We start from the raw sequence: 13036 nt of genomic DNA, 5'->3' as shown, positions 1-13036 counted from the left end.
ACAGTATATTTTATTGCTTCCTTTGCTTTTAGTTTTTGTGTATTTGCTCTGTTGATCTTGTTGTACCTTTTCTTGTGCGGTCTGCAGGGTCCATAGCGGCTACTGGTTCAGACACACGGGATGGATGGCTCATGCCAGCCTTGTTCACCGCACGCACTCGAAACACATAGCTTCGTCCTTCCACGAGACCAGTTACAGGGAAGCGTGCAAACTTCACCGGAGTGTCATTGCATTGCGCCCAGTGTGTCATGCCAACTTCACACCTGCAGTGAGAAAAGGGAGGGAAATACATTTTAATGCACCAAGAATTACAATCTGATGTTCTACAGGGTTTCTGTTGGTTTTAAAAATGTCTTTAAAAAGTCTTAATTCTCCCTTCCACAAATTAAGGCCTTAAAAAGGTCTCAAGTCAAAGCAGAATGTCTTCATAGTCATGGCATTAAATGTTGCATGCAAAGCAAAAATAAAAAATAAAAATAGTATCTTCCTCAGTAGGTTGTCTTGTTTTCCAATACAAATATCTGAACATCTTTAAATGAAGATACATTTACTTTAGATGCAAAATGAAGATATGAAGTCTTGTTTTCTGAGAAATTGAACAAAATGAAGTCAGTTAATGCTTAAAACAAGAACAAATATCTGTCAATGGGATATGAATCTAGCATGAAATCTCCCTTTGAATTAAGTTGATTTTTCTGAGCCCACTTGCAGATATTTGTTCTTTTTCAAACATAAACTCACTTCATTTTAATCAGTTTCTCAGAAAATAAGACTTCTTCCCCCGGTTTCACAGACAAGGCTTAAACCTAGTACTAGACTAAAATGTAAGTCTGAGCTGTTTCAACTGAAAGAAACTTGCACTGACTGATCTTAAAATATATCAGTGCCTTTGTTTTGTCTCAAGATGTACACCAGTAATGTTTTTTTTCTAAGCACTTTCATAAAAATTGCTTAAATGTCCTAATTGAACTTTGATCTAATCCTGGCTTACTTTAAGCCCCGTCTGTGAAACCGGGCCCTTAAGTCATTTTGTTTTGTATCTTGATTTAAGAATCTTTAGAGGTTTGCACTGGAAAACAAGACACTTTTTGCAGTTTGATCAAAAGGTATAGTAAAAAATAATTCCATATTCTAGCTAAGCTACTTTCAATAACCATCGACAACTAGATTCTAAAGAAAACCAGCTGATGTTATATACAGTAAACTGCGTTATGCTGGTTTCAGCTGGATTTTCCGGTGATATGAGATTTAGTGTTTGTTTCTGGCCTATATGATGTTTATTTACATTACGTCCCCTTGGAATTATAAGGTTCTATCTGGCATTTTTGTCAAAATTGAGTTATTCACATATCCTTATTCTGTGACAACTTATTTACACTATGTGATAGATTTTTTAATGTTGTGTACATTTTGGGACTTTTTATTTATTTATTTATATCTACACAGTCGAATGGAATGCAAAAACTTTGAAGCTCAATATCTCAGAACTACTTGGAATGCAGATAGAACCTTATAATTCCAAGGGGACGATTATACATTAGAAATCTATATGGATAACATCTTCATTAGAGCTTTTTATTTGATCTTGTGTGTTGTTTGTATACAGATGCAGTGACCTGTCAACAAAATATCCCAAAATGGGGCTTCCTCCATCCACAGCAGGCTGCTTCCAGGTAACGATGACATAATCTTTATTAGCATCCAGACTATGAACATCTAAAGGTGCACCAGGAGCTCCAGCAACCTCTGCATCAGCATCTAACAAACACACAAATGAAATAAAGTCTGAATGAATCATTTAAGCAATTGCAATTAGTTTACATCAAGCAACTGCATGCTATCCCTTGTGAAAATGTAGTGCACTTATTTGTATTAAATGTGCACTTGTAGTTTAATTCAAATCTTAAAAGCATATTTTTATAAAACTGTACTTGCAGATAATGTTAATGAAATAAAAGGCCACTTAAGTGACTTAAAGAAAGACACTTTCATGGCTGTTTCTTTACACACTTAAGTACATTTTTAAAAAGTGCACTTTGTAATAATGTCAAATTAAGTTTTACTGTTTAAATTATGTTTTAATAATATTTTGTTGTGCTTTAAAGGAGCACACTTATTTTGATGTGTAGACTAACATACATACAAAGTATATTTTAATTACCATATAAGCTTGAACCTGCTTTTACACATTAACTATATTTCAAAGAAGTTATTATTAAAATTACATATAAGTCCTACTTAAGTGGATCATAAAAGCACTTAAAAGTTCAGCTAACTGAACAATGAATATATATATATATATATATATATATATAATGTAAGTGCAAACTGAATGTAATGTTTTCAGACATTTAACCGCAAAAGTTAATTACAATTAAATGATCATTTGTAGTAAATGCAGTTAGCTGAACTTTTAAGTGCTTTTATGATCCACTTAAGTAGGACTTATATGTAATTTTAATAATAACTTCTTTGAAATATAGTTAATGTGTAAAAGCAGGTTCAAGCTTATATGGTAATTAAAATATACTTTGTATGTATGTTAGTCTACACATCAAAATAAGTGTGCTCCTTTAAAGCACAACAAAATATTATTAAAACATAATTTAAACAGTAAAACTTAATTTGACATTATTACAAAGTGCACTTTTTAAAACTTTTTAAAACTGTAAAAAAAAAAAAGATTTTTCAAAGTTGCATATAAAGATTATTGGAGTGTGTTCACTATATCAGGTTTCTACTTAAAAATTTTGCATTTAATTATTTGTAATTGTTCGTGAAAACTTTCTGCACCAGTTTTTTTTGTTTACGTGTATAGCAAGTGTATAATTAAGTACTCTTTTTAAAAGTATGCTAAAGTGTACTTCTTTTTCACAAAGCATGGTACAGTGTTGTTGATTAAAATCTAAATGCAAATGAAGTTTTATAAAGTGTATTATTGCAGTATTTTAACTAGGGGAGTGTTGAGAACTTCATTCGTCGAGGCTCCTTCATCTGAATGTCATGACGGCACAGACACGGCATGATAAATTTAGAAAGAAACATGAGCTGGCAAGGGAGGCTTACAGAGACATGCAAATCTCACACACTGTACAAGCCAAAAGAGTGTGTCACAATATTGCCAGCATGAATATTTTGGCCTGTAATAATGCAGCAGGCTCAATTAGAAATAGCTGAGTGTATTGGTCCTCACCTCTGACAAAGACATACGCTGAATGTGTCTCAAAGCCAGATTTGGTGATGACGCGAAGTGTGTAGAGTCCTTCGTCCTCCTTGTTGAGGTGTGAGAGAGTGAGTGTCGCTCTGTCGCCGCTCCAGTGCATCTGAACCCATTTTGATGGCACCAGCAGTTTATCTAAAACACACACAAATACATCCATGCATTATGCGTCACTAGGCAGAAAATACATTTTAGTATATAAAGGAAAATATACAGTCAAAAGTTTTTTATGTTTCTGAATGACATAAAAGTTTTATTTGAATTTTTTTTATATAAAAATATTTAATTTTTTAAATATAAAAATTTCCAATTTGTATATACTCACCAAGACCAAAAATACAGTAAAAACAGTAAAATTATGAAATATTATTACAATTTAAAAAAACTATGTTCTATGTGAATATTTTGTAAAATGTAATTGATTTCTGTGATCAAAGCTGAATTTTCAGCATCATTACTCCAGTCTTCAGTCACATGATCTTCAGAAATCATTCTTATATGCTGATTTGCTGCTCAAGAAACATTTCTAAATTATTATCAATGTTGAAAACAGCTGTGCTGCTTAATATTGTTGTGGAAACCGTGCTGCACTACCATGTAAAATAAAAAAATTATACTTTTATTCATCAAAGATGCATTAAATTGATCAAAAGTGCCAATAAAGACCTTTATAATGTTCTAAAAGATTTATATTTCAAATATCTTTTAAATCTTTTGAACATTCTATTAATCAAAGAATCCCGAAAAATAAAATGTTTCACAGTTTCCACAGAAATATGAAGTGGCACAACTGTTTTCAACATTGGTAATAATCAGAACCATTATTAAAAAAAAGAGTACCAATAGTAACTGATAATAATCGAGCAGCAAATCAGCATATTAGAATGATTTCTGAAGATCATGTGACACTGAAGACTGGAGTAATGATGCTGAAAATACAGCTTTGATCACAGGAATACATTACATTTTACAATATATTCACATAGAAAACAGATATTTTAAATTGTAATAGTATTTCACAATATTACTGTTTTACTGTATTCTTTTTCAAAGAAATGTAGCTTTGGTGAACATAAGAGCTTTCTTTCAAAAACATTAAAAAATCGTAAATATTCCAAACTTTTGACTGGTAATGTATACACCAATTTGCAAGAAGTAAAGATTAAATATGCATTGTAAATTGATATCAGGATTGGCCAATATTAGCAATAATATCTGGGGCCAGATTTACTAAACAGGGCAAATTAGCGTTAGAGCGCAATTCCATAAAAGCACTGATGGGAAAATTCTGCGTGTGATTTACTTACAATACGCACAGAATAAAGAACACAGACGCAACCAAATCATTTCCATAATGACCAGCGCAATCTACCAAGAGCTGCGCAAATTAGTGTCGGCTTTAAGACATGCTTTTTTTTGGCCGTTAAATAATGGCACAAATATCAGTAATTTGATGAGTGCTCAATTTTGCGAGAGACGCTATCAGAAATCACAGTCTTACCATCTCTGTACCACTCTATCTCAGGCTGGAAGCGCTGCAGTGACGGGTAGATGATAACAGAGCAGCCAAAACTCAGCGTCTCACCCTCACGTCCAAAAGACACACCAAACTTCTCCACGAGGTGCGTCTCGAATGTCACTCCATACTCCAGACAAGGTGCTGCAGTGCACACACACATTAAATTCAGCTTTATTTTATGAAAATGCAGAAGACTCCAGGATTCACCTTGTGGAAAATGATGCATACATATGCGCACGTATATATAATGAAACACATACAGTTCATGTACAATGAAAGTACAATGAAACTTTTCACATGAACATCATCAAGAATTGAAAGGAGACTGACAGCAGGCATCATTAAGGTGGAAAACAAATTCATAAAAAACACAATAAGATAACAAAAGCGCGGTGAATGCTAGTGACTATAGGAAGACATTTGCATTGACAATGCTGAGACAAACAAAGAATAGAAAACAGAGACACTTCCATGAAGATGAATACAAATACACACACAGAAACTGGAAATGGAAATAATAAAGACAAGATATTTATGCAAGAAATCTAATGTCCTCAGTATGGAAGCTGGTTTCCACATCGTTTCGCCCATGTTTCGCAATTCTGAGATGAGAAGTCATAATTGCGAGATATAAACTCGTAATTGCGAGAATTGCCCAAAAATTAGAATTCTGAATAAAAAATAAAAAAAAAGTCGGAATTGCGACATAGAAAAATGTGAATTCTGAGTAAAAAAAAAAAGTCGGAATTGCGACAGAAATTTTTTTAATTCTGAGTAATTCCTAATAAAAAAAAAAAGTTGGAATTGCGACAGAAAAATTTGAATTCTGAGTAAAAAAAAAGTCGGAATTGCGACAGAAAAATGTGAATTCTGAGTAAAAAAAAAAAGTCGGAATTGCGACAGAAATTTTTTTAATTCTGAGTAAAAAAAAAAAGTTGGAATTGCGACAGAAAAATTTGAATTCTGAGTAAAAAAAAAGTCGGAATTGCGACAGAAAAATGTGAATTCTGAGTAAAAAAAAAAAGTCGGAATTGCGACAGAAAAATGTGAATTTTGAGTAAAAAAAAAAAGTCGGAATTGCGACAAATATTTGAATTCTGAGTAAAAAAAAAAAGTCGGAATTGCGACAGAAAAATGTGAATTTTGAGTAAAAAAAAAAAGTCGGAATTGCGACAAATATTTGAATTCTGAGTAAAAAAAAAAAGTCGGAATTGCGACAGAAAAATGTGAATTCTGAGTAAAAAAAAAAAGTTGGAATTGCGACAGAAAAATGTGAATTCTGAGTAAAAAAAAAAAAGTCAGAATTGTGACAAATATTTGAATTCTGAGTAAAAAAAAAAAGTCAGAATTACGACAGAAAATTTTTAATTCTGAGTAAAAAAAAAGTCGGAATTGCAAGAAAAAATTTCAGAATTGTGCGATGTAAAATATATATTCAAGTAGAAAACAAATAGATAATTTTTGAAAACAAATAGATAACTTTTTTTTACTGTATTCTTTATCAAATAAATGTAGCCTTGGTGAGATGAACAGTTGAAATGGCAAGATATAAACTCGCAATTGCAAGAAAAATGTCAGAATTGCGATATGTAAAATCAGAATTTAAAGAAAAGTCAAAATTTTAAGAAAACTCAGAATTGTGAGAAAAATGTCAGAATTCTGAGTTTATATCTTGCCATTCTGACTTCTTTCTTCTCAGAATTGTGAGATAAAAAGTCTTAATTACCTTTTTATTCATTTATTTATCCCATGGTGGAAACGAGCTTCCATACGAGCCTTGTCTAGTCTGAAATATTTTTTACATTTTTAAAGGAATATGAAGGAATATTAAAGGAATATTCCAGGTTACATATAACAAACAAAAATAAAAACGTTTACAGTAATGCACTTTACAATGGAAGTTTAAGGGTCCAGTTGCCTCTAGATTTACATTGCAAGTGCATTACAGTAAACATGCTTTTGTTTGTTTTTTGTTATGAGAAGTGATGGAATTATTTTCTGTGATACTTCGTTAGATTTTTTCAACAGTTCTTTTTTATTCTTCAAACTGACTCTATCAAGTAATGTAATACTGGCCTTATTGTAAAGCTTAAATGTTGAACGATTGAATGTTTAATTTTTCAAGACAAACATGCAATATTGGAATAATAGCAATTCCATATTTAAAAATGGATACTAATCCAGCACATTGCATGTAACTTATCAAAGCAATCCTGAATGTTATCTATATTAGACACATTCATCAAGATAGAGGAGTAAAACAATGAGAAGAGACGATCATGCATATAAGATGATCAGGGAAACCAGACGAGACTGAAACATTAAAAGAGCATTATAGAAAAACCTTCACCAAGGTTACCTTTGAAGCCGAACTTTCTGCTTTCTGCACCAGCGAATCGGAAACAAAATAGCCATTAGCCAGCTTACATGAAAAACTTTAGCCTCATGCTCACAGCTTCACACACTTCAGCAAAGCACATATACAGAAATTGTGAAAGAGAGCAATTAAGTACCAGGTTTTATACTGAAATACTTACGGAGTCTGGGAGATGGCAGAAACTCATCAATTTCTCCTTTGAATCCTAAATGTCATATCACACAAAACGACAAGAGTTTTCATGTTTTATCAGATAATTGGACAATGTTTTCCTTATGATCCCCTTATGACCCCTTTTGAAACACTTAGCAAGTGACCTTCCATAACAGAAACTACGCATTTTCTTGAACTATTCCTTCTAATGAAACTGTAAGCAGAATTTGAATTACTCACTATTCATATATTTCACTCACATGACTTTTTCCACTGATCTGCCATATTTATGACAATCAGTGGGACATAAGTAATGACAATGAATACAAAAAAACATGAATGTAGATGCCAAATAAAAGTGTTAACCATTGGATTTGATCCATACCAGGTCATTTTTACACATTTCAAGTTAAAAAATCTTTAAAACCCATCTTAATAAAACAGATGAATAGGACAATAAATACATACCAAAATACATTTTGTATTGAGTAGTAAGTAAATTGATGTATTGGTACTTTTAATAGACTACAATTCAGGACTTCTTTGTGAAAGCTGTACATTATGGGTCAAAAGTCTAGAATAATTAAAAAATGTTTAATATTGATGAAGCCTCTTCTGCTCACCAAGGCTGCATTTGTTTGGTCAAAAACATTATTCATACATTATTATGATCATTCAGAAATCATTCTAATATGCTGATTTGCTCAATTATTATTAATTATTATTTGATATTAATAGTGGTTCTTATTATTATCAGTGTTGAAACTAATATATTATAACTGTCTTTACTGTCACCTTTGATAAATTTATTGTGTTCTTGCTGAATAAAAGTTTTTTTTTTTTAAAGAAAATCTCACTTACCCCAAACTTTTGAATGGTAGTGTATTACAGTTTCCACAAAAATATTCAACTGCACAAATGTTTTCAACATTGATAATAATCAGAAATGTTTTTTGAGCAGCAAATCAGCATATTCGAATGATTTCTGAAGATCATGTGACACTGAAGATTGGAGTAATGATGCTGAAAATTCAGTTTTGATCACAGGAATAAATTACATTTTATTAGATATTCACATAGAAAACAGTTCTTTTAAATTGCAGTATTTCACACTGTTTTCACTGTATTTTGATCAAATAAATGCAGCCTTGGTGAGCAGAAGAGACTTGATCAAAAACATTAAAAAATCTTAATTATTCCAGACTATTTGACCATTAGTGTCGTCGCTATTACGGCTGTTTAGTGTTTCTCATTAGGAAGATTTTAGGATGATTTATTTCAGACCTACTTTTGACGACAACAGAAGCAAAAGCAGAGGTCTCGCCCTTGCTGTTCATGGCCGACACACGATACTGTGCAGTGTCATCGAAGTCACACCTGGAATTACAGACAGACATGTTACACACCTGACCACTGCAAATCACTCTATCTGCTTTAAGAGGATGAAGTCCATGTGCGCTCACTTGTTAATCTCCAGGGAGTGGACGCTGTAGCTGCTCTCCACTTTGTACTTCTCTGGCGTGGCCATCGGATCAATGCTAACATTGTTCTTGTACCTAAGAGAGAAGAACGAATTTAAATACTTTGGAATAATGTAGTGCATCAGAGCTTTTTGACTGAAAAGGCCAAGTTTACCCTCCACAGCATCTCAATCCAAATACAAATGCACTAAAAAAAAACTGCTACTGAAATCATTTTCACTCAGAAATTGCTAGTGCATTTCACAAATATAACAAAGAAATGGCAGGTAAAAATGCTGCATTGTGCATGTTAGGCCAGTAGTTGGCGATGTTACTTTGTAAAGAACACGCAATACTGTATGTATGCGCATGACGTCACTATTTCACGAATTTGGGTATTTTCACATGGAGATGATAACGGTATCATTTTCAAAAACTTGTACTTTGAAACCTGTTTTCAAAAGTTTTCTAAAATGCCTTTATCATGTAAACGAACTGCCAAAACGCATTAAAATGTTTCAGTTTTTAGTCGAAAACGGTGTTGTGTACACGTCCCCTGAATGGAGGCAATTTTGATTTCAAAATAATTTTCTTACTCGAAATAAAATAAAGTTTAACTGACATAAAATATAAAAAACTCAAATTTATTTTATTTTAGCGGAGCTGCACGAGCCTATGGTGACGAAGCCCGCCAGAGCCTGCCAGAATGGGTGGGGCCAACTGGCTATATAAGCAGACATTTTGCCATAGGATCTCAAGTTACTTCGACTGAAGCGACGACTGAGTCGTGCAGCTATATAGCACGGCCAGTAACGCAATACTCGTTCCTGTATCTCAGGTAACTTCTCGGTAACGTACATAACCCTCGTTCCCAGATGGAGGGAATGGAGACGTTATGTCGTGACGACTTTAGGGGTCTTACTTGGGAGCCCGAATCCTCTCTGATTAATAGAAAACACCAATGAAATTTGGCTAGTGGATTTCAACTGCACAAATGTTTTCAACATTGATAATAATCAGAAATGTTTTTTGAGCAGCAAATCAGCATATTCGAATGATTTCTGAAGATCATGTGACACTGAAGATTGGAGTAATGATGCTGAAAATTCAGTTTTGATCACAGGAATAAATTACATTTTATTAGATATTCACATAGAAAACAGTTCTTTTAAATTGCAGTATTTCACACTGTTTTCACTGTATTTTGATCAAATAAATGCAGCCTTGGTGAGCAGAAGAGACTTGATCAAAAACATTAAAAAATCTTAATTATTCCAGACTATTTGACCATTAGTGTCGTCGCTATTACGGCTGTTTAGTGTTTCTCATTAGGAAGATTTTAGGATGATTTATTTCAGACCTACTTTTGACGACAACAGAAGCAAAAGCAGAGGTCTCGCCCTTGCTGTTCATGGCCGACACACGATACTGTGCAGTGTCATCGAAGTCACACCTGGAATTACAGACAGACATGTTACACACCTGACCACTGCAAATCACTCTATCTGCTTTAAGAGGATGAAGTCCATGTGCGCTCACTTGTTAATCTCCAGGGAGTGGACGCTGTAGCTGCTCTCCACTTTGTACTTCTCTGGCGTGGCCATCGGATCAATGCTAACATTGTTCTTGTACCTAAGAGAGAAGAACGAATTTAAATACTTTGGAATAATGTAGTGCATCAGAGCTTTTTGACTGAAAAGGCCAAGTTTACCCTCCACAGCATCTCAATCCAAATACAAATGCACTAAAAAAAAACTGCTACTGAAATCATTTTCACTCAGAAATTGCTAGTGCATTTCACAAATATAACAAAGAAATGGCAGGTAAAAATGCTGCATTGTGCATGTTAGGCCAGTAGTTGGCGATGTTACTTTGTAAAGAACACGCAATACTGTATGTATGCGCATGACGTCACTATTTCACGAATTTGGGTATTTTCACATGGAGATGATAACGGTATCATTTTCAAAAACTTGTACTTTGAAACCTGTTTTCAAAAGTTTTCTAAAATGCCTTTATCATGTAAACGAACTGCCAAAACGCATTAAAATGTTTCAGTTTTTAGTCGAAAACGGTGTTGTGTACACGTCCCCTGAATGGAGGCAATTTTGATTTCAAAATAATTTTCTTACTCGAAATAAAATAAAGTTTAACTGACATAAAATATAAAAAACTCAAATTTATTTTATTTTAGCGGAGCTGCACGAGCCTATGGTGACGAAGCCCGCCAGAGCCTGCCAGAATGGGTGGGGCCAACTGGCTATATAAGCAGACATTTTGCCATAGGATCTCAAGTTACTTCGACTGAAGCGACGACTGAGTCGTGCAGCTATATAGCACGGCCAGTAACGCAATACTCGTTCCTGTATCTCAGGTAACTTCTCGGTAACGTACATAACCCTCGTTCCCAGATGGAGGGAATGGAGACGTTATGTCGTGACGACTTTAGGGGTCTTACTTGGGAGCCCGAATCCTCTCTGATTAATAGAAAACACCAATGAAATTTGGCTAGTGGATTTTGCATGCTGAGCCCCACTCCCCGTGCACACGGGTATAAATAGACGACAGGTGCATCAACTCATCAGGTTTTATGCTGAGGAGCCGAGAATTTGTCCCTGGTAACCAGCGATGGTTCAAGGTTGTGGCATGGGGACAGCAGTCGGTCACTTCGAGTTATGTCATGACGACATTAGGGGTCCATGGAAAGCGCCCCAACCTGAACCCCGTCACAACCCTATGGCATTACAAATGTTGACAAGCAACCGCGTGTCAGACAAATGCTATGCAAAGGTCGTAACCTTCCCGGGCAAGCTAACACCAATACTGGGCCTGGCGTCAGACTGCCCCACCCAGCCAGGACTCAACCAGGATTTGCCGTCCGGGGAACTGTGCTGGAGGAGGAAAGAGGCGCTCACATCCCCGGGTGAGGGGGAATGGCGCTGCGAGAGCTGAACTCGTCCTACATGGCTTAGATGGGTGAGCGGCCTTTGCCTTCCAGCCGATGGCCGTGGGCAGGCAGAGATGCGTGGCCACTGACTCATCATAGGGAGGCAGTCTGTCGTACCCTTTTTCTTCGGCTCCGTCGACCGACGTGAGGTCGGATGAAGTGGAGGCACGTAGGCGGGCCGAGTAGGGGGCGCGCCACGATCTGGTCAGCTCTTCATGGACCTCAGGAAAGAATGGTAAAGCCCGTTGTCGAGGGGCCTGACAGCGCCCCGGCAAGAACCACTCATCCAGGCAGCTACGGGTGGGCTCCTCCGGCGGAGACCACTCTAAACCCAGCTCCTCCACAGCTTTAGACAGGACGCGGAAAAGTTTGGCGTCCATGCCCATGCTGGACTCTGCAGACGGCAGGGAGGCAGGGTCGTAGGATGAGCCCGGCAGCTCCTCCACGTCAGAAGCAGCCAAGGACATGCTGTCGATCATGGCGTCACACTCGCTCCCACCGAACGAGACCAGATCGCTCGCAGCCGCAGAGGGACGCTGGTCTGGGCGGGAGAAGAGGACGGGAGAAACCTCTCTGTGTGGTGAGAGTGAGGCACGCGGGAACTCAGCCGGTGTGGGCTCACTCGTCACTGAGCGCTGAGATCCTCTGCCCCGCTGCTTTTTCCTCACAGGCTCCTGGGAGGAAGAAAGCGGGAGGGCGCGAGGGGCGGAGTCGCTTTCCGCGAAGAAAGCTATCCGCGAGTGCAGAGAGCCTAACCCATATCCTCGCAATGAGGACATTCCGTCTCAATGAGTGCAGCTTCAGCATGGACACTTCCCAAGCATGAAACGCACTCGCCGTGACCGTCAGCGGCATGCAGGGTGCCCTGCATGAGCAACAGTAATGGCACGGCATTTGCAACAACGCCGCACAGAGATTCGCGCTTAGAAATTTGCTCTAATAGGATTCGCCGGGTGGCGGCAGGGGACCAGAAGAGACCGTGACTGCTGCAGGAGCTGAAAGCGGCTGGGGAGTGGCGAGTCAGACGAGCAGAGAGGTCTTGATCCGCTGCTGGGCTCTTCCACGGCGAAGGGCTTCGAGTCTCATAGAGCAAAGATCTTGAAGTCGTCACTGAAGAAGAAGAAATCTGAGATCCTATGGCGAAATGCCCGCTTATATAGCCAGATGGCCCCGCCCATTCTGGCGGGCTCTGGTGAGCTTCGTCGCTATAGGCTCATGCAGCTCTGCTGCCGAGCCATTGGTTCGTTTTTAATTTACTGCACGAACCAATGGCTGTGCAGTTACACTGCATTATTGAAAAGGCTTCAGTCATCAGAGAGAAAGGAGTTTTCCCCATAGTGTCTTAGCAGACGCAGTACAA

At 36.9% G+C, this 13036-nt stretch overlaps 1 protein-coding gene across 1 annotated transcript in view; it reads right to left on the bottom strand.

Annotated features, from left to right (window-relative positions):
* Window positions 1-13036, bottom strand: part of myom1b (myomesin 1b) — a 51732-nt gene that overhangs the window by 27573 nt on the left and 11123 nt on the right. Inside the window, exons 6-15 of the mRNA XM_016490687.1 lie at window positions 10269-10361; window positions 10090-10182; window positions 8733-8825; window positions 8558-8646; window positions 7277-7321; window positions 7099-7122; window positions 4722-4880; window positions 3194-3355; window positions 1617-1758; window positions 67-263 (exon numbers count right to left, since the gene is read on the bottom strand). Coding sequence (XP_016346173.1) covers window positions 67-263; window positions 1617-1758; window positions 3194-3355; window positions 4722-4880; window positions 7099-7122; window positions 7277-7321; window positions 8558-8646; window positions 8733-8825; window positions 10090-10182; window positions 10269-10361 — 1097 coding nt within the window. The remainder of the gene's footprint in view (window positions 1-66; window positions 264-1616; window positions 1759-3193; window positions 3356-4721; window positions 4881-7098; window positions 7123-7276; window positions 7322-8557; window positions 8647-8732; window positions 8826-10089; window positions 10183-10268; window positions 10362-13036) is intronic.

The sequence above is a fragment of the Sinocyclocheilus anshuiensis genome, unplaced genomic scaffold (assembly GCF_001515605.1).
Source record: "Sinocyclocheilus anshuiensis isolate Anshui unplaced genomic scaffold, SAMN03320099.WGS_v1.1 scaffold206, whole genome shotgun sequence".
Lineage (NCBI taxonomy): Eukaryota > Metazoa > Chordata > Actinopteri > Cypriniformes > Cyprinidae > Sinocyclocheilus > Sinocyclocheilus anshuiensis.
Note: the sequence above shows the minus strand (reverse complement) of the source record. Positions and strands in the feature narration are given on the sequence as shown.